Source organism: Arachis ipaensis, chromosome B7 (assembly GCF_059453495.1).
Source record: "Arachis ipaensis isolate K30076 ecotype BB chromosome B7, ASM5945349v1, whole genome shotgun sequence".
Taxonomy (NCBI): Eukaryota; Viridiplantae; Streptophyta; class Magnoliopsida; order Fabales; family Fabaceae; genus Arachis; species Arachis ipaensis.
The window spans coordinates 119,609,003-119,636,654 of record NC_142442.1 but is presented as its reverse complement, the minus strand read 5'-3'; the positions used below and the strand labels follow the sequence as shown (position 1 = coordinate 119,636,654).

The window sequence follows — 27,652 nt, the reverse complement described above, 5'->3', positions numbered from 1 at the left end:
TATTGTTGGGTGATAAGGAGGTATAACGGTAGTCACACGTGCATCAGATCTACCATCTCTCAAGATCATGCCAAACTGGACTCTGGTACAATTGCAGAAGCGATAAAATCATTGGTTGAAGCCGACCCATCTCTGAAGGTGAAATCTGTAATTGCTGAAGTGCAGTCGAAGTTCAACTATACAATAAGTTATCGCAAAGCATGGTTGGCCAAGCAAAAAGCAGTTGAGAAAATATTTGGTGGGTGGGAAGCTTCTTATGAAGCTTTGCCGACATGGTTTGAAGCAATGGTTGCAAAAGAACCATCAGCAGCTGTTGAGTACGAAACTGCATATGCTTACCGAGGGGATGAGTTGGTTGAGGATCTCAGGATTTTGACGCGAGTCTTTTGGGCTTTCTATCCTTGTATTAAAGCATTCAGAAGCTGCAAGCCGCTGGTACAGGTAGACGGCACACACTTGTATGGAAAATATAAAGGGGCTCTCTTGGTTGCAGTATCACAAGATGGAAATGGGAATATCGTGCCTCTTGCATTTGCCATAGTCGAGGGTGAGACCGCCGATGCTTGGCACTTTTTTCTTAGCCATCTACGAACGCATGTAGTTAATCGAGATGGTGTTGGTCTTATCTCTGATCGACACGAGTCCATTATCTCAGCTGTAGGTCGTAGTGATGGAGCATGGCAATATCCGAGAGCTGTTCACATGTTTTGCATCAGGCACATAGCTTCTAACTTCTTGAGAAGGTTCAAAGCGCCAGGAATGCAGAAGCTGATTGTCAACATAGGTAAATAAATTATTTACATTTTATGCAGTTTGTGACCGACGGTGAAAAGTTAACAAGAAACTGATGGTATTATCTGGATTCCGTTGTTCTCTTATGGCAGGCTATTCTAGAACAGTCCGTGAATTCAACATGCGTTACGAGAGATATTGTGAGCGGGGTGTGGCTTACAAGCAGTGGCTCGACAATATTCCTCGGTCACAATATGCCTTGGCATATGATGAGGGACATCGCTGGGGACACATGACCACTAACCTAGTGGAGTGCATTAACGGAGTTTTGAAAGGCGCACGTAATCTTCCTGTGACAGCCCTTGTCAAGGCAACTTTTTACAGACTTAATGCCTTGTTCACAAGGAAGAGGGCCGAGGCTGAGGCTCGTATAAGTGCAGGTCATCTATTCTCCGAGTATGCAACTGAGAAAATCCAGTCTAACCAAACGGCATCAGGAAATATCCAAGTTAATTTATTTGACAGGCAGAAAGAAGTTTTTGAAGTACGGGAGATGCCCAGCGGTTTAGAGTTTGCAGTAAATCTGCGTCTAAGACATTGTGATTGTGGTGAGTTTCAGGTCGATCGAATTCCTTGTCGCCATGTATTTGCCTGTTGTGCAAACCAGCGCCTAGATTGGAAGCAGTATGTGCATGAGGTATATACAATGGCAGAGATCCGAAAGGTGTATAGAACCCGATTCAGACCACTAGGAAATCCAACAACATGGCCTGTGTATCAAGGACCACGACTAATACCAAATCCTCACCTCAGGCGAGTGGCCAAAGGTCGTCCTAAAAAAACACGCTTCTTGAATGAAATGGATATGCGTGATTTACGTGGTCCTAGGCGTTGTAGACTTTGTGGTGGTGAGGGTCACAGCCGAAGTAGATGCCCGCATCGTGGAGGAGCTAGTGCTAGTGGTTCGGCTCCGAATGAGTAGTTGTCAACTTGGCTGATTTTTTATTGTCCCATTTATGTTATTTACTCTTGTATTTAGTTGTATCCATTTAACTCAGTTGCTCGTATTTATAGTTGTATCCATGTAATTGATTTAATCTCTTTTTTAGTGTTGTCCATTTAACTTGTTTAGGTGATATTCAGTTGAAGTTTGGTTCTTTCAAGTCACATTTCACACAATTCAATAGTTAAACTCTTACATTTTTAAAAAAATTCGGACATAACCTCTTCTAAAAATGGACTTAACCACCCTTTAGGGTTCTTTCAATCTCAACAATTCATCAACCATGTTCACAACAATCTAAACCCTACTGTGCACTATCATTAAACAATAGTCTCTCTACATATGTATAATAAATATTACTACAATGGTTCATTTAGAGAAAGTTTTCTTCATGCTTCGTGCCATTTTGGAACATCCTTTCTTCACCCTCTTTTTAATGGTTGACGGAGACCATCTAGAGGCACTTTTACGAGCTGGGTCAATCCTAAGGTCATATCCCTTATCCAGGGCACCTGAATGATAACAAAAATTAGCCCTGGTCAATACTCATGTATCAATAATATGAATACTAACCCTAATCAAGAAACAATAGGGTGAATAGCAAACCTAAATCAACAGCCAAAAATAATTTAACACAATATTATTACTATATCACTAAATAATGTATCATAAACATAAATATCAATCCCATTCAATGCATAACAATCAAATTACCTGCACCAGCTTCGTCAACCATTTCATCACTTGTACCGCCCTCATCAACCGCATCAGGAACTAAACCGAGCTGATCGACTTCATGCTCCCCTGCACTAGTCTCCTCAACCACATTGTCAGTCTCCTCCTCATCCTCTTCGGGCATAGAAATCCGTGTCGGAGTCTGCCGACATCCAATCCCCCTATGGACACTCCTACCAGAATCAACAGAGCTTCTCGGCATAGAGTACTCAGAAAAGGACCGCGGTGGACGACTTGCATCCAAAGATAATCGACCAGGACCCTCTTGAGGCACCGGCACCTGTACAGGGTCTTGGGTAGAGAATAAATTATCTACCCATTGAGATGACTCAGGACCTTGAACCCAATCAATAATATGCCTATACTGTTCCTCATCATGTGTCGATGTCCCTAGTATTTGTGTCAACGAATAGTGCGGTGCCTGGGTCGGTATGTATTCCTCGTGCATCGTAGAGGCCTGTGTGTATGGCTGTATGGTAGGCTGAGTGAAAGGTTGTGCATATTCCTGTGAGTATGGTGGATATGATATAACAGGCTGAGTGAAAGGTTGTGGACATGGTTGTGCGCATGGTGGGTATGCATATGCTTGTGGATGTGGTAGGTACGGATACGGTGGGTATGTATATGGCTGTGAATATGGTTGTTGATCTTGCCATGGTGGGTGTTGTTGCTGAGCTGGTTGCTCTTGTTGATGTGATTGCTCTTGCTGTGGTTGTTGTTCTTCATTGGCATGCTCGGAGAGACGCAGGTGATGACCGAAATTACGAACATACCAGTCCATGTACTGCTCAGAAGGTTGATAATGGTCGCCATGTGCACCGGTTAATACGGATGCAGGACTGTTTAACCACTGTGAGATCCATTTTTCGTGTTCTACACCCCAGTTTTTGTTTTTGGGTCCCGTCAGCACTATGTTATGGGATGCGCCGAGTTTCATTGGTTCAACTGGCGGGTCTTGTTGAAAGCCAAATTGTCTTCTGACTCTATCAGTGGGATGCCACTCCACAGTCTCAAAGCATATTAAAGGTACAGTCGCACTCCAGAGCTCTGCACCATCGTTGATCTCAAATGGAATAAGATGTGGCGCAATCCGGTTGGGACTGTATGCATCCCACACAAACTGTAAAAACACAGTAAATCTCAAAGTTATAAATGAGCAATCATGAATTTAATATAGCATAACATCAAATCTAAATGATGAAACACATACCCCGTCCGGAGAAAGATCGTCCAACCTTCTCCTGACGTCAGCAGTTGTCCAATTTTTATACTGCTCGATAGCTGATTGATAATCATTCCACCTGGCATATTGCAACAACTCATATTTTTATAAAAATTTGGACATAACCTCCCCTAAAACTGGACTTAACCACCCTTAAGGGTTCCCTCAGTTCATAAATCATTTCAACCATCAACCACTCAGCACATCAAATTAAATCATAAGTCATTCGTAATATCAGTTACTACAGAAAAAATCACTAAATCCACATCTTAGCTAAATTTTACCTGCGAGCAAGTGGAAAGCTAGTATCCATCGGCAGTGGTCCTATTGACGGCATTCGTAACCATGCCCATACAAGGAGCAATGGCATAGGACCATCAATGTCCTTGCAGTCATACCTAGATGCCCGACATAAGGATCGATACATGTGTGCAAGGCAAGCTGAACCCCAACTAAATTTGTGAATCTGAGAAAAGTCACGAAGCAACGGCAAATACTTCCAGTGCACACTGATTCCAGACTTGTCACTAAATAAGGTTGTTCCAAATAGACACATTATGTGACATTTTACATAAATTTCCCTACTTACTGCGTCAGTCAAATGTTGGCGCCGCTTTAGGGTGCGAAACCATGCTAGCTTGACTCCGCTTCCTCTATGGTCGTTCGGGCCAGGAGCAATACCAAATTGGGTCATGCACTCATTCTCTAACCCACTTGTGCTGTGGTCAGTTGATCCAGTAACTGGCAAGCCGTGAGTTCGGAGTCCAAAAATCATGGCTACGTCCTCCAACGTAATCGTGCACTCGCCGTGTGGAAGATGAAATGTGTGCGTCTCAGGCCGCCACCTTTCAACTAGTGCGTCTATAGTTGGACCGTGAGACATGATCCTTCCAATCTGAGATATATGATAGAATCCGCTCTCTCTGAGTTGTTCTTCCACCCTAGCATCATATGAGTCTATTTGGTGTAAGTGTCTAGTGTGCAAATTTCGTGAACCCTGATAACAAAAATAATAACTAACCGTCATTAACCAGAACTAGTCAATATTACCAAACTAATACTCGGTTTAGTAACAAATATAATTAATAATTACTAAAAATCCAAATAATTTATAATTACTAATTGAATTATTAATTATTAAGCATAACAGTAAACACAAAAATTACTTACATATATAGGATGTTGAAGATATTCTGATATATGCTCGTCAGCACGTGTGATGTCACGTTTTCCCATTTTTGTCTTTAACGCTACATTAAAATAATATAAAAAAAATTACTTATATTTTTTTTTCTTTTTTACTGAAAACAATAATAATAATAACTCTTAATCTATTTACTAAATACATATCCTAAAAATTACTAATTATCCGATCTAAATATCTCATCATTATTTTTCAATATATATTGCAAAAATGTCTAAAATTACTAAACATACTAAAATTTAATAACAATAATTTTGCTTTTCAATAATTAAATAAAATAAAAAAGCGTAATGGTATATATATATAATTAATAAATATTCAGTTTTATTATTAAAAACTTCACGCACTACATATATAAATTAACAAAAAATCTAAACTAATAAAAACTGAAACACCTAATATTTTATATAAAAAAAATTTAAAAAATAACCCAGGCTCATTAGATAATAATTAAGGCTATATATTTTAGTTAAATTTTAACCTAAAAACCTAAATCACTAAAAAATTATATCCGAATTAAATAAATAATTCTGTTTTGAAATCAATTATTTTAAATAAAACTAAAATTATTAAATTTTTTTCGAATAAATTATTTAAAATATAACTAAAATTACTAAAAACGTCTGTTTCTCAAAAAAGTTAAAATTAAAACAAAACTAAACAAAAATTCTAAAGCAACCTTTTTCTCACATAAATTATATAAAATCAAACTAAAATTAATAAAAATTCTATTTTTTAAAAAAATTAATTAAACAAAATTAAAGTTAAAAAAAAAATACTAACCTTCAACGAATAATATATATTAACGATACGCTAACAATTTACTATTATTATAACTATAACAAAGATAATATATTTTTAACTACTCCTAATCAAGAACTAATAATTAATTTATTCATCTACGTAATCAAAAAATTATTTTAAAAATATTATATACTGTTTTTTTTTTACTTTCACTTCAAAACAATAAAATTAATCCTAACTAACTACTAACAATACATTTAAAATGCTAACCTTTTTCTATCTTTAACTGTTGCCGTTTTCCTTGCTGCGGGAATGTGGGGCTGCCGTTTTTTCTGGTTGTGGGGATGTGGGGTAAACAAAATGAAGAAGAAAGAATGAAGACTATGGATATTATGGGCTGAGGAAGAAAGAATGAAGGAAGAAGAGAGTTGGCGTTTTCATCAATGTGTGGGAAGAGAGAGAAATCTGCCACGTGTTGATCATGCACAACAAAACGTCGATAACGTTTTGATCAAAACGTCAGTGACGTTTTCCACATAACGGCGTTGACGTTTTCCTTCCAGTATTTGACGGTTCCCATAGCGACGTTAAATTTTCCTGTTTGATCATTTTGGTGGGTAACACCACCTTTGGCCCAATATTAAAAAAAAAAAGTTCGTTATATACTATTATTTATTATTTACATAAATAAAAAAATATAAATTGAGTTTAATTTAAAATTTAATATATTAAAAAAATATTTTTTTATTAAAAATATTTTAAATATAAATAAAATATTAAATATTTTCTGTGTATGGTACAAGTACATACACTAGTAATATGGGTTCAACAAGAAAAAGTAAGCATGGGTTCAAGAAGAAACAGTTGTCAACTTGTCATTCACATATGAGTAAATTCCAAAGATTCTTCTTACCAAAACGGAAAAAAAAATCCCAAAGATTCTCGTATACTTAGAAAATCCAACGTCGTTTCTTTTTTTTTTTTAAAATAAAAAAAACTAAAATAGATTGCAAATTAAAAAAAAGCGAGTCGATATTAGTTCCAAAATGGGAAAAACCAAAGAGAAGAACGAGTCATTTGAGCCGACTCGTTCTTAAACGCTCTCACAAAAGAAACACAACTCGTCCACGCTGGCAGTCCTTACTTCTGCAAATTAAGAATTAACCAGTGAATAGCAAGCACACGGATCAGTGTTCGTTGTTTAATTTTATTTTAAAAAAACTCCACATATTTTCGTAACGGACCTAACCCCATTCTGCTATGCTATAAAACCCCTAGACCGAAACCTTTCTGTCGTTCCGACTCCAATCTCTTTGCGTTCTCTGCAAACTCTTCGTATCTTCCCTCCTTTGTCGTTGATCGGAATCCATGGCTCGTACGAAGCAGACCGCTCGTAAGTCTACCGGTGGCAAGGCCCCAAGGAAGCAGCTCGCTACCAAGGTAACGTCTTTCTCGGACATAGGGTTTCTCAAAATTTGTTCAATTTTTGCCGCAATTCGGAACCTCTTTAGGGTTAGGGTTTCTCATTGTCTTTTGTAATTCTTGTCAGGCCGCGAGAAAGTCCGCTCCCACAACCGGTGGAGTGAAGAAGCCCCATCGTTATCGCCCTGGAACTGTTGCTCTCCGGTAACAATTTCCCCAAATCTTTTTAACGTTTTTTGTTTTGGAGCTCTTGTATGTTTTGGCCTCAATTTTACATTCTCTTCGTGTTATCTTTTCAGTGAGATCCGAAAATACCAAAAGAGTACCGAGCTTCTGATCCGTAAGTTACCCTTCCAGCGTCTTGTTCGTGAAATTGCTCAGGACTTTAAGGTGTGTTGTTCTCAAAATTTTTCACGTTTCCCAGTTTAATAAATTTCTGATCTTGGATTATATAATTAAAGATGTCATTTATGGTTTGTGTATGGTGCAGACTGATTTGAGATTTCAGAGCCACGCAGTTCTTGCACTTCAGGAAGCTGCAGAGGCTTACTTGGTTGGATTGTTCGAAGACACAAACTTGTGTGCTATCCACGCCAAGAGGGTCACCATTATGCCCAAGGACATTCAGCTCGCTAGGCGCATTCGTGGAGAACGTGCTTAGTTTTACTGTGTAATTCAACATGGTGTTGACGTTAGGATTTATGGTAGACATATAAATTCGGATGTCTCTAATTGTTTGCTCAGATTTCTTTTGGGGGTGATGTTTAGGATTTTATTATTATTATTATAGGGCATATAACATGAATGTTTTCTAATGTTTGTTCAAGACTCAGCTACCTATTTCGATCTATGGTTTTGTGAATTAAGTTCCCTTCCCTTGTTTGTTGAATTCGAAGTGTTTATATAATTAGCTATTTATTGATTGTGACAGTGTTGAATTGTCTAAGCAATCAATATCTTGAAGTAATCTGCTGGTTTGTTTTTTTAACCCTGCGAGCTTCTTACTTTTAGGCGGTATGAACATTGTAATAGGAGGACTTTTGTTTTTGGGACACTTGTGTATAACTACTCGTTTTTCGCAATTGTGGGCTTTTTTTTTTGGGAAGTCTGTTGAACATTCTGCAACAGGTTGCGAAATCATCGTCTTTATTCGTTGATAATCAAATTAACAGCGTGTTTGGCTTGGAATTGATGAAATTTGAATGGATTTGAAACAAAAATATTTAAACTAGTTTAAGTGCTTGTTGGACTCTTTTTTAATGAAAAAAGTTATTTTTGATTGTTTTTAGTAAATTTTAGTTAATAGTATTAAAAAAAGGCTCAATTTTATGAATATGGAAGGCTTGTGTGTGATCTGTCTGAATATGGATTCATGGGTAGAAAACAAATATGGGGGACAGTTTTCTGTGAGTGTGAGAAAGAAAAACTTGCACTATGTGAGTTCTTTGATTTTAAAATTTTGCATAACAAATCGCATGGGATGATTGGTAGTCCGATTTGTAGCTGGAGAAATTTAAATTCTGATTTGTAGCTGGAGAAATTTAAGTAGCTGGAGGCAGTTGGAAAGAAATAGCTGGAGGCAGGTGAAAATCGGACCCTCATCGCATGGTACGATTTGATTATTTTATATTTTTTTGAATCAAATTAACCTAATTTAAGGGAATTAACATAACTTCTTTTTGAGTTTTTTCATTGCTTGGTATGAAACCAAAAAACTAGTAGTCAAGTTTATGTTCTTGTTTAAGTGATTGAGAGAAATGAGTGACAGAGTTATATTAAAAGAACTATTTTGTTCAGATTTTGTTACAAACATTTGAAAGAGTAAAATTTGTTTGTGAAAATCTGTTAAATGTTATTTCTTTTACCATCTCTTTTGAAGAGTTCAAAGGTGTGATATGTGAAAAGATTGATTTTGAGAGGGTAAGAAAAATATCCTGTATTCTATATAGATATCCCATACTGGTGTTTGGTGGATTCGTTCAATTTCAAATCAAATATGTAACGGACGAAGCGAGCATGCAAGAGATGTTTTCAATGTATATTGAAAACCGGGCTTAGGTCTCGTTCATCGAGTTGTATGCTGAGTTTGAACAATCTGAGGCCGACTGAAATGTTGTACGGAAAGATTACAATAGTGACAGTGAAGAAGAGTTCGAAAGTAACTACAAAGTTGTTGGTCTAGACGGAGATGAAGATCAAGGTGACGAAACTATGGCTCCAGATGTGATAGACGTGGCGAATGCACTCGCAAACGAAGTGCCGTTTGAGGAGCCATCATTCATGCGAGTTTTGGATTTGGAAGCCATGCATGTTTAGGAGTTTCCAGAATATATGAGTGAATGTACGTAATTTTTCGTATTTATAAAAAGGATTAGAATTTTGTAATAATTTATCTTGATAGATGGACCAAACAGTTAAGTGAAGTGCGATAATATACTCAATTAGTATTTGTTTTTGTGTATCTGTTTATGTATTTAAGTTTAAGATAGTCATTTTTTTAGTTAGTTATTGATTTAGTTAAATATAAATTAGTATTTATTAATCATCATTTAATGACACATTGATGTTCTTATTTTGTTTAGAATGATATATAATAACATGATGTAAAGTTTGTATTTATATCATAATTGATGCAGTAAATATTGATTTACTTTTATTTTCGGTGTTAAAATATTTGTGTATTAAGTACGTTTTGTATGGCTGCTATCCCAGCAGAAATTTCTATTGTCGCAGATGGTGAATTTGTCGTTGGGATGAAATTCAGTTTTAGGGAAGTTGTTATTAAGGCGATAAAAGAGTATACCATACGAAGAAGGGTAGACTACCGGGTGTATGAGTCTGAGCCGTTGACATTTTATGCCAAGTGTACACAGTATGGGTCAGGGTGTGATTGACTTATCAGGGTTAGCATGATCAGCAGGAAGTACTGTTGGGTTATAAAGAGGTATAATGGTAGTCACACCTGTACCAGAGCCACTATTTCTCAGGATCATTCGAAGCTGGATTCGACCACAATTGCAGAAGCAATAAAGCCGTTGGTTGAGGCTGACCCCTCCTTAAAGGTAAAATCGGTTATAGCAGAAGTGCAATCGAAGTTCAACTACACCGTTAGTTATCGGAAAGCATGGTTGGCTAAGGAAAAGACAGTAGAAAAAATATTTGGAGGTTGAGAAGTATCGTACGAAGCGTTGCCTATATGGTTTGAGGCCATGTGTCATAAGGAGCCATCAGCTGTTGTCCATATTGAGACTATGCCTGCATATCAAGGCGATGGCTTGGTGAGTGATATTCGGGTATTGCATCGAGTCTTTTGGAGTTATTGCCCCTGCATTAGAGCATTTAGCATTGTAAGTCAGTTGTCCAGGTGGATGGGACTCACTTGTACGGTAAGTATAAGGGTTGTCTACTAGTGGTAGTTTCACAGGATGACAACAACAATATCGTCCCAATTGCGTTTACTATTGTGGAGGGAGAGACTTCTGATGCGTGACACTTTTTTCTGAGTAACCTGCGCTAACATGTTGTCACTCGGGATGGTGTGGGACTAATATCCGACCGACATGAATCCATCAATGCAGCTGTGGCACGCAGTAACGGAGCATGGTCACCTCCTAGAGCTTTTCATATGTTTTGCATCAGGTATATAGAGTCGAATTTTCTGAGAAAATTCAAGGCACCATACTTGCATAAACTGGTCGTCAATATAGGTAACGCAGAGTAGATCTAAGTAAGTTATTAACAGAGTTACCTTCAACAAGTGTTTTGATCTCTTTTCTTTCGTTTGTTTCTTGTTATCGTGCAGGATATTTGAGGACGGTGCGGGAGTACGAAGTGCGTTACCAGCGTTTACGAGAACGGAGCGAGGCATACACTAACTGGTTAAACCGAATCCCCCGCGAACAGTATGCGTTGGCACTTGATGGTGGCTACCGGTGGGGTCACATGATGACGAATCTAGTGGAATGCATCAATTTAGTATTGAAGGGTGCACGGAATCTCCCCATTATTGCCCTTGTGAAGGCAACATTCTACAGGTTTAACGAGTTGTTTACCCGAAAAAGAGCCGAGGCGGAAGTACGGATTAATGCTGGCCATGTTTTTTCTGAGCTTGTGACGTCAAAGTTGCATGCAAACCAACTGGCATCAGGAAACATCTAGGTTAGTTGCTTCGACCGGCAGAATGAGGTCTTCGAAATGCGCGAGATGCCAAGTGGACTGGAGTATGCTGTCGACCTCCGTCGCCAACGATGTGATTGTGGTGAGTTCCAGGTAGACCGGATTGCTTGTCGACATGTGTTTGCATGTTGTGCCAACCAACGACTGGATTGGCAAGTGTATGTGCATGATGTGTGTAAGATGGACCAAGTTCGGCGAGTGTGCCGAGCTAGGTTTAGGCCACTGGGTAATCCTACTACATGGCTTGCTAACAACGGACCTCGATTCATACTGAATCCGTACCTGAGACGCGTCACCAAAGGTCGCCCCAGGATGACACGCTTCTTGAATGAGATGAACACGCGAATGTTACGTCATCCTAGGCGATGTAGGCTATGTGGGGCTGAGAGACACAATCGTAGCAGATGCCATCAGTCAGCTGGTGCAAATGCCGACAGAGATGCTCAGTAGATTCACAGTCTAATATGATATGATATATGTAGCATTATAACTTATGACAATCTAGTATAATAAGATATCTGTAACATTATATAATATGACATGAATTGTCCAATTGAGTTAATATGATATGATATTTGTAGCAATATATTAAGATATATGAAACATTATAACACGTTCATATTGTCCAAGACATACAAAGTAATCAAAACATAGTCCAGATCATTAATACATAAACAAGTTTACTACACAACAACTACTTTTTCATTGCCCACTTTACATCCTTCACAAATTCTTGCATTTTTGACGGCCTTTTTGAACACAGATGGAGTGTACCGACTAGCGCTACAACGTGACGGATCTACCCTCAAATTGTAACCTTTGCCTGTATCATCCGGAGTGCGTGCCTGACATGTATACAATTTAATTAAACAATTAAATAAAGTACATAAGGTAATCAAACCAACATAGATACCACATATCATTTAGTCAAACCAAACAGAGATACCATTTATGAATACAAAATAATTAACTAATTAAACATGTAAATCAAAATACACAATATAATACCATCATTACGGAATTTTTCATCCTCGTCGAACTCCTCTATTTCATCCTCCTCATCCTCGTCCTCGTCATCCGGGTCATCTACTAGATACCCATTGGTCTCTTGCTCGAGTGTGTTAGCATTTTCTTCAATGAGTCCCATGAAAACACGGTTAGGATTTTGACTATTAAGAATTCTGCGTCCACCGTCACTCCTACTGGAGTCAATAGATACGAACCCTCTAGAAGCAACCGATGAGGTCCGGCACGGATGCCTCCGTCCAACGAATACCTACCTGCCATGAACTCAGGCTGATGGCCGTATTGTGATTGTCCTACATCTGCAGCCATGAACCCAAGCAACTGGTTAAAAGAAGCTCATTCTCATGAGTCAAACTGTGACATACCCCAATACCGTTGATGTATTGGCAATGACGGGGTGAACTGTGTTTAAGGTATATACTGGCTTGAGGACTGATGTTGTTCTTGTAGAAGCGGATTTGGAGGTGATGATGGCGGTGAATGTGGCTCCGGCTCTTCATTGTCATCATCCATGTCCTGATTACCCTCACCATTCTCTTGAACCATAAGATTTGACAAGTTCAAACGGTCCCCAAATTTTGTTCGGTACCAGTACATGTAAGTATCCAATAGATGCTCTGACGGCATAAGAAGCTCAATAAGAACATGGTTATACCTGTTTGTCCAATGCATCACCCAAAATGAATGACTCGGAGCCGTGGCCCAGTTAAGATTCTTAGGACCAGTCAGGACTTTTCCATGCGCCTTGTCCAGATTCCGTTCCTGATGAGGTACCCCCTGAACAAAACCGAATTGTCGCCTACACCTATCAGTTGCATGCCACTCGATGCATTCAAAAGACACCAACGAGACTGTAGCGCTCCAGACAACCAACTGCATGTAGATCTCTGCAGGAATTATGTTCGGATCCACGCGGTCCACAGCATAAGCAACCCACACAAACTAAGGAAAAATAAAGGAAACTCATGATTACAACCACATAACAGACACAATAACAATGCTTCATAAGATTTACACTAACTCTAAACCCAAAACTAATACTTCTTTAATGAGAACACACCTGACCTTCCTAAAGTTCATCAAAGGCCTTCCTAAAGTGACTTAGCGTAAGATATCTATATCATCGGTCACCACGCTCCTAGTTACGCCACCTAATACGATATATTTCATTAGCACAATTGGATTCTAAATATCAAGATACGGGGTAAATGTAACAAAATATTACCTGTTTGCAAACGAAAAATTGCGGGGTTTCCTAGGAAGCGGCGCTAGATATGGCAGTCGGATCCAAGCCCAACCGAGCAGAAGTGTTAGTGGACAATCAATTTTCTTATAGTCAAAACCAGATGCCCTACATAACGCCCTGTAGAGGTGTGCTAGGCATGCCGATCCCCAACTGTATTGTCCAATACTGCCAAAATCATGAAGCAAAGGTAGAAACTTCTAGTGCACAGCTGCCCCAGATTTATCCCCAAACAAGATCGTCCTGATCAGCAACATAATGTGGCACTTCACATACCTATGTATACTGATTTCATCAGTCAACTGTAAATTTTCTTTTAGATCCCGTAGCCACGTCAATTTTATGCAACTTCCTCTACAGTCCGACTTATGCGGTGCAACTCCAAATTGGTGCAGACACTCCGCCTCCAAGACTTCAAAACTATTCATTGCCATCCCTATGACTGGAAGACCTTCCGTCGGAAGACCAAGAATTATAGCCACATCTTCAAGCGTCACAGCACATTCACCAATCGGAAGGTGAAACGTATGTGTGTTAGGGTGCCACCTTTCGATTAGAGCATTCACCAGTGTTTTCTGACATTAGACTACCCTAATCAGAGATACATGATAAAAACCAGTAAGTCGTAAATGCTCCTCCACCCTATCATTGTACTGATCTGGAGGGACTGGGTAATCACATGTCAACATTCTTAAATTTCTATAAAAACATAACAAATTATTAGTCAACTCATTAACAATTACTAACTTACTACTAAAATATAATAATTTTTTAACTACAGCGACTAAAATAACTTTCTCATGCTAAACTTTTTGTTAATTACAAAATAAGTAATTACCATGTACTAACCTACCAATTAATTAACTCTTATGGTTACAAAATTCGCACAACTAACTCAACAACAAACAAATTACTTAAAACCACACAACTATGATAAATTATTTTACTAAATCCAACTAAAACAAATAATTCTGACTTCTAAAATTAATTATTAATCCTTAAAATTATTCATAACTAACTATTAATAATAATAACTAATACATATATTCCTAATCAAAATTCTCAACAATATTACAACATCTAGAGATGTTGTTTCTTTATTTACGGTACAATTTTTTTTATAATATCTAAAATTATAATTTCTAATATTAATTAATTATTTACTATTATTTAAACATATATTCCTAAATTTTAAAAAATAATAATAATCATTTTCGTAATATTCCTAAATTTATTTTCTACGCCAACAATAATAATAATAATTAACATCCTAATAATGATAATTATAATTAAAAAATATTAAAATAATCTTAAAATAAACTTACGTACTTTTAAAAAATAATACTAATCATTCAGTTTTAATTCCTAAATTCAATTTCTCACAACAACAATAACATTTAACTTCCTAACAATTATAATTAAAAATTTTATAGGGATTTCAAAAAAAAAGTTGTTTTAAAAAAAAAAAAAATTCTGTTTACATTTAAAAATTTCTTTTCTAACAACAACAATAATAATTAATTTTCTAGCAATAATAATTATAATAAAAAATATTAAAAAAATTTCAAAAAAAATTACGTTTGTAATACAAAATAATAGCCATCATTCTGTTTACATTTTGAAATACAAAGGCTAACAACAATAATAATAATAATTAACTTCCTAACAATAATAATTATTATTAAAAAATAGTAAAAAAATTTCAGAAAAAACTTACAAATGTTAAAAAATAGCAATAATCATTCTATTTATATTCCTAAATTCAATTTCTAACAAGAATAATAATAATTAAATTTTTAACAATAATAATTATAAATATAAAATATTTAAAAAATTTAAAAAAACTTACATAATTAGAATGATTGAAATAATGTATAATATGAAGCTCGGGACGATCAACATCTTTAACTTTATGTTTCTTTGTCATTTTAAATTTCCTTCCACCATGCACAGCAGAAAAATGGAGAAATGAAGAAGAAGCATGGTGGTATGAAGTTGAAAGTGAGTGTTGAAAGTGATAACTCGGATGGTGAGTGTGGGTCTTGCATGCGTCTTTGTTTGGATTCAGGGTATCGTTCGGGGAGAAGCTTTTGCGTGACGCGTGTCCATGCCTTCGCAACACAGACCGTGCGTTTGGCAAACGCAACTCGGACCGTCCGTTTAGTGAGAGAGAACTCGCAGGGTCTGGGTTCTGTTCCATAGACACCACAACGTTGTGAAGCACCTCTATTCTCCAAATTTGAGTCCAACACCACTCTTGCTTCCATATTCAAATTAAAAAGCATATTAAAAAAATAAAAATATTTTTTTGAAAAGTTATAATTTATACTTTCTTAAATGATTTTTTTCTTTAAAAAAAATAAATAAAAAATATTTTTATTTTATTTTATCTACATATAATTAATAAATAAATTTTTTTTATTAAAATATTTAAACATAAAATTATTTTTATTTTTGTAAATTTTTTTTAAAAAAATATTAGTTAAATTTTTTTTTCAAGATTGATGTTTCAATAAGTCCTAAATAGAATTTACTTTAATTGTATTGTTTTTTCTCAATCAATTCTAATTTAATAGGTTTGATTTGGAATTTCATTTGATGGAAATTTTATTTAAAATATATAAAATATTTTTATAATTTAAATATAAATTTTTAATTTTTTTAGTCACTTTTTTTTTCAATGCCACTATATGGTAACTTATTTTTTCTGTTCTCATTGCTTTTATTTTCTTTTTTTCTTTTTTTTAATTCAATTAATATAAATATATTTTTTTTGAAAAATTTATTATTTAAAAAATATTTATATGTATAGATTCTATGTGTTTAACTTAAAATAATGACTCAAAATATTTGTTTGGTTGGTTGAGTTTCTAAGAAAAAATATTTTTATGTGTTTAATTTAATATATTTGAACATTTTAAAAATTTGTTTGGTTGAGTTTTTAAGAAATTTTTTTTTCAAGTTATATTTTTTTAAAAGATCTTATGAAAAAATAAAAGAAATTTTATGCTTGAATATCTCATGCAAAAAATTTTTTTATTCATCAATTATGATTGGGTATGACAATATAAAAGTACTTTTTTTGTTTATTTATTACATGAAAAATGTTTTTTAAATTTTTTTTAAAAAAAGATGTAAATTATAGTTTCTCAAAAATGATTTTTTTTTAAAAATTTTTTAGTGCTTTTACTTTTACTACTAGAAATTTACTAAATACATTAAAAAATAAAAAAGATATCTTTTCATTGAAAAAAAAATCTTTTTTTTAATCAAGATAATAACGCCCAGACAAATCTTAAGTAAATTTGTGTTAATTATAACATTAGCAAAAAACAAAAAAACATAAAATTAGTTACTATAATTTACTGTTAATAACTAATTTACTATGTCATTGGATTACTAAACAAATTAGTTTTTGATAGTTTATATTTATGTTGTGTTGTTGATTTATTGTTGGAATCAAACATGAAGAACTATTTATTTTTAATTAATAAAAATATTTAAAATTTAATATTTTTAGATTAATCTAATTTTATTTTTTTAAAAAGAGGTGAACAAATTTTAGTTAAAAAAATTAATTAAATAAATAAATTTTTTAATTATTTCATATAATTTAACAAATAATATATTTATTATTTAAATATAATGTTATATCGATAAAGAATAAAATTGTTTATTATAAAATTTTATTTTATTTGATAAACATTCAAAACATTAGAATTTAATTATATAATTTTACTAATTCACTCAATTTAAAAATTTAATTCAATTCTATATTATTAGAAGTTTTCAAAGAGGTCATAAACTAAAAAAAAAATACTCGTGGTGAACCATAGGAATTAGGTCTATGACATTAGGTAATATCAAAATAAGGGCTAAGACTAAAAAGGGATTAGGTTTGTGATATGATCATCTGATCTCATATTCTGTTGGTTCAAGAATGTTCGCTGATTTTTCTTTATTTTTGTTGAGCATTTAAGCTATTTTTTCCAAAATGATATTTTTTTCTTACAAAAAATTAGTCATTATCCATTTTATTAGACAAATGACTACACTGTTTTGGATTGGTCTATACTTGAACAATAAAATATAAAAAAAAAATTCCAAATTTGTTCGTATAATATAACACTCCAAATTTTTAAAAAATTAAATAATAATGTATTATTTTATTTAAAAAAAATTAATCTCTTAAAAATAATTAAATTAAATTTTATGATATTTTAAATTTAAAATTTATTAAAATTTTTAAATTAATTTTATTATTATAATAAAATATTTAAAAAAAATATAAAAGAATTATTATTATTATTATTATTATTATTATTATTATTATTATTTAAAAGAAAAAAAAAGGAAGTGGCCGAAGCCTTTAGTCATATGCATTATATATATATATATAATTGAAACATGCTTTATGCTTATATGCCTAGGTATAAATAAATATATATGTATATATAATCAAAGGTAGAGAAATGGGAACGTGGCGCCAATGAGTAATAGTTCAAATAACATAGTCTCTCTATACTTAATTAAGAGGTTGCGGATTCGAGTCTCCTATTTTTGATAAGAAAAAAAAAAAAAGGAAACGTGGCTTGTTTATATAAAAACATAATGTGATACATTTCTTTTATTCCATATCATCATTCTTCATTTCATTCTTATCATCACCACCCAAAGAAAGAAAAAAAATAGAGGGAGAGAACGTGAGTTTCCATGGAACGTGACCCACACCAAAAATTCTATTTTCGATTTTTTGTGATTTGTAACTCCAATAAAAAATCTATTTCGATAAAAGTGTTTATATTCTGCTTTTCTATATGTTACCGTTACTTTTGTTTGATGGAAGCTGATGGTAATATTAAACCACTCTTCCACCTTAACCCATAACAACAATAAAGACGTCTCACGGCCCACAAATTCAGCCCAATAGAATACACAAATTAAATGATAATTTAATCTTTATCTTATCTTATAGTTATCTTTATCGTTATCTCTATATCTTTATCTTTATCTCTATATCTTATCTTTATCTACTTTTATCTTTCATAGGCCAATACTCTATATATACTTAATTTTACTTTCATAGTTTACAATTCATTCAATCAACAATCAATAAAATTTCTTCATCTTTTTCTTTCACAATTCTTTTATTTTCCTATTCTTTCATAATTTTATTATGGTATCAGAGCTCCTCTTGAGCTCTGCTGACATCCATGGATCAAGGAGAAAGGGCACACCAACAACTTCATCCGGAGTCTCTTTTGGACCTTTCGTCAGCCCAACACTTTTCTTTCATGGCACTTCCTTTCAATGAAGAAGCTCGTCCTTCAAACCAACTTGAGCTTCTACCAAGTCCAACTACTCATTATCTTTGTTCCTTCGATACCTTTTCTACTGTTAACAATTCTTCAAATCGAGATTCATTCTTGAATACTTGGATCATTGATTCTGGTGCCACAGATCACATTGCATCAAATTTGTCTTGGTTTATTTCTTACACACAAATTTCTCCTATTATTGTTCATTTACCAAATGGTTCTCGAACTACTGTTTCTTATAAAAGTATCGTTCAATTTTCACCATCCTTGGTTCTTCATGATGTTCTTTATTTACCTCATTTTAACTTTAATATTATCTCTGTTTCAAAAATTACTTCAGCACTCATATGTGAACTCACTTTTTCATCTTCTTCTTGCACTCTACAGAGCAACAATTTGGGGACAATTGATTTGGCCAGAATGAGAGAGGGATTATATGTCTTTGAACCCAATTTCGGTAAAAATTCATCCACTACACACTCCATAAATTCCATCCAATCTCCACCCATTACACCTTCCAATATATGGCATTTTCGTTTAGGACACCTTTCTGGGCAAAGACTTAATCATTTACATAAACAATTTCCTTTTATCTCTATGCATCATGATGAGGCTTGTGACATTTGTCATCTTTCTAAACAAAAGAAACTTTCATTTTCTCAAAGCTTTAACAAAGCCAATGCAAGTTTTGATTTATTACACTTTGACATTTGGGGTCCGTTTCGACAAAATTCTATTCATAATCATAAATATTTTTTTACTATTGTTGATGATTTTAGCCGCTTTACATGGGTTACTTTATTAAAATCAAAAGGAGAAGTACAGAATCAAATAAAAAATTTTATTACTTTAATTGAAACACAATTCAACTCCAAAGTCAAATCTATTCGTTCCGATAATGGACCAGAATTTATTTTACCTGATTTTTATGCTTCAAAGGGCATTATTCATCAACGTAGTTGTGTTGAAACTCCTCAACAAAATGGAAGGGTAGAACGCAAGCATCAACATATTTTGAACATAGCTCGTGCTCTTATGTTTCAATCTAATTTACCATCATCTTTTTGGTCTTATGCTGTTAGACATGCTGTTTATTTACTTAATAGAGTTCCATCATCCGCAATTAATTTTAAAACACCATTTGAGATTTTATTCAATCATCCACCAAATTATCATGACATTAAAGTTTTTGGATGCTTATGTTTTGTTTCTACCCAAATGGCAAATAGATCAAAATTTGATCCAAGAGCCAAAAAGGCTGTATTTATTGGCTTTCAATCTGGTTTTAAAGGGTATATTGTTTATGTTTTAGAAGATAAAAGAATTGAGATTTCTAGAAACGTGATTTTTTATGAAAAGATCTTGCCCTTAGTCACAAAAAATGTCCAATTCCAGACACTCAACCCAACATTGCCAAACACACCTTCTCAAAAACAAGATTCAGTTAGTCTTCCAGTTGAACCCTCACCTATACCCATTGACCCAACTCCACCTAGTTCTTTATTTTCTCCAACAACCTCTCCTTCTTCCTCACTATCGTTTCCTAACCAAGTTGAACCCATGACCATCGAATCACTTTCAACACTAGACACTAGTCCACCATCACCTTCTCATCCCCCGTCACCTTCTTCACCACCTGAGCAACCCCATCCTCGTCATTCCGACCGGCCTCACCGACCTCCAGCATATCTCTCTGATTACTTGTGTAATTCCTCTCTCATCTCTACAAATCAATCTCCCTCAAAGTGCAAGTATCCTTTATCTTCAGTCATGTCTTTTTCTTCTCTTTCATCTTCACATAAAAAGTTTCTTTTATCTCTACATTCTGACGTTGAGCCAAAGTCTTTTAAGGATGTCAATCAACACTCTAATTGGCGTAGTGCTATGAAAGATGAGTTGGATGCTCTTGAGCTGAACAAAACTTGGCGTCTTGTTGATTGCCCTGCAGGGGTTAAGCCGGTTGGCTGTAAATGGGTCTATCGCATCAAACGCAAGCCTGATGGTTCAGTTGATCGATATAAAGCACGCCTTGTGGCTAAAGGGTTCACTCAAACTGAAGGTGTTGATTTCTTGGAAACTTTCTCCCCTGTTGTCAAGCCTGCCACTATCAGATTAGTTTTGGCATTGGCCTCTATGAAGCATTGGCCTATACATCAGTTGGATGTCAATAATGCTTTCTTACATGGGGATCTTTCTGAGGATGTTTATATGACTCTGCCACCCGGATTTATATCTCCTCAACCGAATCAATGTTGTAAGCTACTAAAGTCACTGTATGGTTTACGACAATCTAGTCGTATGTGGTATGACAAACTTTCTCATCTTTTGCTATCTCATGGATATCAGCAGACCTCATCTGATTATAGTTTATTTGTCAAATTCATTGGTGATCAAATTTCTATCCTTTTAGTCTATGTTGACGACATTGTTCTCACTGGTAATTCCATTTCTGAACTTGCTGCCATTAAGTCTATTTTACATCAACACTTCCGAATTAAAGACTTGGGCCCATTAAAATATTTTTTGGGTATTAAAGTTGCTCAATCGGAGAAGGGAATTTGCTTATCTCAGAGAAAATATTGTCTTGATCTTTTGGATGATTCTGGTTTATTAGGTGCTAAACCTGCCTCTGTTCCAATGGATAGTACCACAAGACTATATCAAGACAAAAGTCCCTTGCTATCCGACCCTTTTGTATATCGTCGTTTGGTTGGCCGTCTTATCTATCTCACCACTACTCGACCGGACATCATGTATGCCACTCAACAATTAAGTCAATTCATGGCATCTCCTACTGAATCTCATCTTCAAGCTGCCAAGCATGTGTTACGATATCTGAAAACTAGTCCCGACAAAGGACTTTTCTTTCCAAGGGAATCAGAAATTCAGCTTCTCGGCTTCAGTGACTCTGATTGGGCCGGATGTCCTGACACTCGGCGATCTTTAACAGGTTATTGTTTCTTCTTAGGCAGTTCTTTAGTTTCTTGGAAGACCAAGAAACAAACCACCATTGCCCGCTCTTCCACGGAAGTAGAATATCGTGCACTTGCCAACACAACTTGTGAACTTCAATGGATATTAAATGTGTTACAATTTTTACGCATCTCTCCTATCCGCCCACCAGTTTTATATTGTGATAATCAAAGTGCTCTTCATATTACTGCTAACCCGGTTTTTCATGAACGGACCAAACATTTAGAGGTTGATTGTCACTTGGTTCGACAAAAAGCTCAAGCTGGAGTGATGAAACTTCTCCCAATTCCCTCTTCTGGGCAACTAGCTGACATCTTCACCAAGCCTTTGTCTCCTCAACCCTTCCATCTTAATCTGAATAAGCTTAGTGTTCTTGACATCTTTCATCCTCCAGCTTGCGGGGGCGTATTAAACCACTCTTCCACCTTAGCCCATGACAACAATAAAGACGTCTCACGGCCCACAAATTCAGCCCAACAGAATACACAAATTACATGATAATTTAATCTTTATCTTATCTTATAGTTATCTTTATCTTTATCTCTATATCTTTATCTTTATCTCTATATCTTATCTTTATCTACTTTTATCTTTCATAGGCCAATACTCTATATATACTTAATTTTACTTTCATAGTTTACAATTCATTCAATCAACAATCAATAAAATTTCTTCATCTTTTTCTTTCACAATTCTTTTATTTTCCTATTCTTTCATAATTTTATTAGGTAATGTAACTCTTCTATCCCTTGAGTTCGGCCAACTAGAATTCTAAGAGGCACAGACAATTTTGAACGTTTTTTTTCTTCGGCAGCTCGTCTAGAAAACTTCTCCAGAACTTCGAGTATTTTGATTTCGTACGGAGGTAGGATTTCGGTAAATTCTCACCAATTAAATTTATGTTGGATAAGTGAATGATTATTGTAATTGTTGACGTTGTCACTGTTATCCTAACTACTAGAGTTGTTGCATGTCGCGATTAAGAGTTGCAATGTTGCTGCGGATAGTGGATAAAGCTGTGGTTGCGGCTGCCGTTGGGTGCGAGCCGAGAGAAAAGGGTTTCTTTGAGGCGTTTAGTTTATGGGTTCGACAATCGAGGTAGGGGGTTTTATTTTTAAAAATAATTAATAGTTTTTAAGTTAAGAATGCCAAAAGGTTTATTGAGTAATTGCAAATAAATTGTGTTTGTCTGGACTGATTGAATTTGATGAATAAGTGTTAATTGTGAGAATGATTGAGTTTGATGAACGTATATGAATTCTTGATTGTTTGAATTGTGGCTGAAAATACATTACGTTTATGCTTTGATTAAATGACATATGAATTAAGGAATTATGAAAGTGAGGGAGGTTATGTCCGGGTTCTTGTAACCATAAATGAAAAGGTGGTTTTGGTTAATGTTAAATGTAAAAAGAATATGATCGGGATATTTTGTAAAGTTTGAATGAACGTGCGGCTTGTTCCTTTGGTCTTAATAGCAAAAAGTTTGAAAGAGAGATGAATTTTATTGAAACAAAAAGAGGCTTAACTTTAAAGAAAATGATTTGATTTTTGAAAATTATTTGATATTTGAAAATGGACTGATTATTGAAAAGGATTTGATATTCAAAATGATTGAGAGATTGTTTGGTTGGGATCTTGGAAGGGTGGCATAATCTGAATTTTAGAGAAAATGCTGCCGAAATTTTATAATCTTTGAGACTTTATTTGAAATGTTATTTTAAAAGATTTAACTTATTATTAATAGTATTTATGTGATTATTATTTGAAAATCTTTGATATGTGGTTTTAATTAATAGAAACAAAATTTTGTGGAATTTTCTTAAAAACTGTAATGTAATACCGACGTAAAGGCTTAATATTAAATAGATAATAAAGAAAAATGGGTTAGTAACGCCTTACTTTTGGTATGATCATGACGTGCTAAAAGTTAGGGTGTTACATATAGCAAACTAAAGTAAACTACTTTAAAAAGGTAAAATAATTGAAGTTGCATGTCTGAACAAAAAGAAAGGTGAGAAAGCTAACAGGGTTTATGTATCTAAAAATCGGAGTGGAGTTCTATCACTTGAGTGAACATCTGTTGAGGAAAAATATTTATTTCTTTAAAGATTTTGGTGTCTTTGCCTTGCCAGATTAATCAGAGAATCACTGCCGCCAGCGCCAGGTCATTCCTCCTTTGCCATCACTGTTTTGCATTCTTTCCACGTTTTGACTACTATCGCGACGGTTCCTGGTTGTTGCTCGTCATTGCTATTGCATCAAGGTGAGAGTCGCTTCTCCGCACTTAGGGCACACGTCTTCTGCGTTTTCAAATCTACTATGGATGAGTTGTTGGACCGGGATCCCATTGTTGAGTAGCTTGCAGATGAAGATCTTGACCTTTGAAGGATAACGCAAGTGCTGTCGGGCCAGGATTCTATTGTGGAGTAACTTCCAGATGAAGGTCTTCCTAATGGTGTTTTGGTTGCAAGTTTAAGGTATCTGATCAATTGGAGGATAGAAGAAGGAGAAAGTTATTTGGTACACGAAAGCTATAGAGTAGTGTCCAGGTTTTTCTTTTCCCTAGGTAATCATGACTTCACTTTCTTTAATTTCTGTTTGCATGATGCTATTTGCTATGTCTGAATTGAAGTTTGACTGGATTAGTTGTGCATTTTATGTTCTGTTCTGTGTGATTAACTGATTCACCCACATTAAGTTTGGGTTTGTATTTTATTATTGGTAGACTGAAATAGGTCTATAATTTCTGATCCAGGAGTCCTCAAAATTTTTTACTAACCTTCCTACTCTCTAGTAAGCTCCTCAAAGCCTAAGATGAGTTTGAGCTACTGTTTGCTTTAAAAAAAAAATATGAAATAGCAGCCTTTATAGATTTTACTAACTAGTGAGTCCTATTTTATTGCAATCCTCTAAGTTTGCTTGGCTAGCATAGCTAGATTGAATAATTTGAGATATTTTATACCTAATTTTCTGTGCTTCTTATCTCTGCAAATTATATCCCATTTGACCTACCACTGTTTTTATTTTGTACCCTTTTGGCTTCACCAGAAGTTCATTATTTTGCTCTGAATATCGTTAATTAGTGAGTCCAGTAGCTTGAAACAACTCAATGTGTAGAAAGGAACAACTGTGGCAACGACTTTGATAAGAACCTCTCTTCTACGGACTAAGAATAGTGATATTTTCCAATTCGAAAGCATGTTATCCACTTTGTCCTTTATATAGTTAAATGTACTCCTCTTTGATCTGTTAATTACTACTGGTAGTTCTAAATATCTGTTATGGTTTTCTACATGTGAAATTTATAGGATATGAGCTAATTCATTTCTCATTGGAGGAGGGGGGTGTTCTTGCTAAAAAAGGTGGAAGATTTCTAAAAATTTATCCGTAAGTGCTTAGGATCTGCAGTAGACTGTGACATACCTCCTCATTAGATTTACCAAAAAGTATCGAATTGTCTGCGAAAAGTAGATGATTGACTATAGGAAACCTATTGTTGATCCTCAATTCTTCGATTTCTCGCATCTGTTCTCCTTTGTGGAGCAGATATGATAAACCTTCTGCGCAAATAAAAAATAGGTAGAGGGAGAGGGGGTTGCCTTGGCGCAATCCCTGCATGGTTTAAAAAAAGCATGAGATTGTCCTTCTATATCAAAAGAGTAGAATACAGTCGTAACACACTCTTTCATCCAATCTATCCATTTTTCGTAGAATTTCAACTTTTTCATGACCTTCCATACAAAATTCTGTTCCACCTTGTCATAGGCTATGCTCATGTCAAGCTTCATTGCCATCTTGTAGTCACCACAACTTTTATTATTCAAAAAATGCATAAGGTCGTGAGCTATTAATATATTATCACTAATCCGCCTTCCTTTGATGAATACACTATGGTTCTCACTAATCATCTTATTCAAGACTCTTTGAATCCTATGTACCAATATCTTTGAGATGATTTTATAGAAAACGCAGCTCAAACTAATGGATCTTATTTGAGCCATATTTTCTGCATTTTGAACCTTTGTATCAAATAAATATGCGTGTGATTAAAACTTCGCATCATCTTTTTTTTTTTGAGAAGAAACTTATAACTACCCCCGTAACATCCTTTTTAATCACCTCCAGTAATGTTGAAATTTTTTTTCTGTAAATCCATCATCACTTAGAACCGAAAAAGGATTTAATGAGAAGGTTGCTGTTTTTACCTCATCTTCAGTGACTTGTCTCACTAGTCTTCTATTAATCACATCATCAACCTGAGCCTCGATGTCCTCTATAGTTTCCATAGCTGGTCTTGGGTTAGAGGTAGAGAAGAGTTTTGTAAAATATTGCTGAGTAATCTGTGCTTCTCCCTTAGAATCAGTTTTATAACTGTCTGTGTCATCCTACAGCCTTTGGATCTTATTTTTTTGGTACTATTCTAAAATTTCACATAAAAGAATTTAGTATTTTGGTCCCTCTATTTCAGCCATTGAACCCTTGACTTCTCCTTCCAATACCGCTCTTCTTTCTTATACGCATCAGTTAGGTCAACCTCTAAATTCAGAATATGCCATCTGTCCGAGCCATCTTCTTTCTCCTTTTTCTATTGTAACTTGTTTTTGAGCTCAGTAATGAGTGTCGTCGAGTTGCTGCTGATATTTTTTTGCCACTCCACAAGCATATGATGACACTTTTTCAGCTTACAAAACATTTTGTACATAGGAGAGCAAGTGAATTGAGTTTGCCATACCTCTTTGACAACGTTTGAGACCTCCTCACTATCACACCACCTTTCTTGGGATCAAAACCTTTTCTTGGATCTCCTTTCATAACTGTTCGATTGCAATAGAAGAGGACAATGGTCGGAATCGGTGTCCTCCAAGTACATAAGCATTACTTTTGGATACGCTAGTCTCCATTGTGTTGAAGCCAAGCATCTGTCCAGCCTTTCTCTAACAAAATTATCTTCATATTTCTTATTGCTCCACATGAATTTGCTTTCAACATACCCCAAATTCACCAAATTACCTTCACTATTAAAATTATTAAAGGCCTCAATAGTACTTCTAGACTTCATATGCCCCCTTCTTCTCGTGGTACTCTGAGATGGCATTAAAGTCATCTATCACCGTAGAATATTGACCTAATCTGCGAATGATCTCCAAGATCTTACCAAATTGCTCATTCCTCCGATTCTCCTCACTGTGAAGATGAACTCCCACCACCTCCCATCGCTTTTGAGGTGTGCGATCAAATAATAAAAAATGAATCAAGAACTCCTAACTATGTCAAATCGTGATGTTAGCCTCCTCCTTCCACGCTAGCACCAAACTTCCTGCCAAACCCCTTGGATCCATGCAAAAAAGTGCACGAAACCCAACTTCTTACAAATATCTGACACCGTCAAGATATTGTTTTTGTCTCGCACATTAACAATACCTCGGGAAAATAGAATTTACAAATCCCTTGTATGCTGTGAACTATCATGTGTTTCATCAAACGCCGACAGTTGCACATCACCATCTTCATGGCTCTTCGGGTTCCCTTTCATGGGTGGCACCCTCCCCTTCATCAGCAGCAATAATGTCATCTTGGCTTATTTTCTAAGTTTGCAATCTTCTTTTCTTCTTTGGTATTTCTCTTTTTTCCAATAACAGTAATTATCTTTGATATAGCAAGATTTTTCAGATTTGGCTTCCGTTTACTCTACTGTCTTTCATGATTACTACATGAATTAAACACTAAACCTTCTATAATCTCCATGCCACCTCAATTCTGCATACTTGTGACTGTCTTATTTGCTGTAGATTCTGTTTTGCTTTCTGTATCCTCCGATTTCGGCAATAACCTTCCTGTTTTTTCTTCTTCC

The 27,652-nt window shown here is 35.0% G+C and overlaps 3 protein-coding genes and 1 pseudogene across 3 annotated transcripts; 3 read left to right on the top strand and 1 right to left on the bottom strand.

The window, feature by feature from the left end:
- The first annotated feature begins 6,467 nt into the window (after nucleotides 1–6,467).
- Nucleotides 6,468–7,951, top strand: LOC107609966 (histone H3.3). The gene is made up of 4 exons (XM_016312029.3): nucleotides 6,468–7,080; nucleotides 7,190–7,266; nucleotides 7,362–7,452; nucleotides 7,553–7,951. Exons 1-4 carry the CDS (start codon nucleotides 7,009–7,011, stop codon nucleotides 7,721–7,723), a joined length of 411 nt encoding a protein of 136 aa, XP_016167515.1. The 5' UTR covers nucleotides 6,468–7,008; the 3' UTR covers nucleotides 7,724–7,951.
- Nucleotides 7,952–10,622: 2,671 nt separating this feature from the next.
- LOC148553903 (uncharacterized) lies at nucleotides 10,623–11,220 on the top strand. Its single transcript, XM_088493057.1, has 2 exons — nucleotides 10,623–10,701; nucleotides 10,865–11,220. The coding sequence occupies exons 1-2, from the start codon at nucleotides 10,623–10,625 to the stop codon at nucleotides 11,218–11,220; spliced, it is 435 nt and encodes a 144-aa protein (XP_088349183.1).
- A 36-nt stretch (nucleotides 11,221–11,256) lies between these two features.
- LOC148553902 (uncharacterized) lies at nucleotides 11,257–11,688 on the top strand. The gene has a single exon (XM_088494913.1). It carries the CDS (start codon nucleotides 11,257–11,259, stop codon nucleotides 11,686–11,688), a length of 432 nt encoding a protein of 143 aa, XP_088351039.1.
- Nucleotides 11,689–12,672: 984 nt separating this feature from the next.
- LOC148553901 (serine/threonine-protein phosphatase 7 long form homolog) lies at nucleotides 12,673–27,373 on the bottom strand (annotated as a pseudogene).
- Nucleotides 27,374–27,652: the final 279 nt, after the last annotated feature.

Excerpts from the sequence above, each read along its gene's own strand:
- LOC148553903 (XM_088493057.1), top strand. The coding sequence starts at position 10,623 with ATGAATCCATCAATGCAGCTGTGGCACGCAGTAACGGAGCATGGTCAC. Across the intron at positions 10,702-10,864 it reads TTTCATATGTTTTGCATCAG|GATATTTGAGGACGGTGCGG; the intron begins GTATATAGAGTC and ends GTTATCGTGCAG.
- LOC107609966 (XM_016312029.3), top strand. The coding sequence starts at position 7,009 with ATGGCTCGTACGAAGCAGACCGCTCGTAAGTCTACCGGTGGCAAGGCC. Across the intron at positions 7,081-7,189 it reads GGAAGCAGCTCGCTACCAAG|GCCGCGAGAAAGTCCGCTCC; the intron begins GTAACGTCTTTC and ends AATTCTTGTCAG. Across the intron at positions 7,267-7,361 it reads CCTGGAACTGTTGCTCTCCG|TGAGATCCGAAAATACCAAA; the intron begins GTAACAATTTCC and ends TTATCTTTTCAG.
- LOC148553902 (XM_088494913.1), top strand. The coding sequence starts at position 11,257 with ATGCGCGAGATGCCAAGTGGACTGGAGTATGCTGTCGACCTCCGTCGC.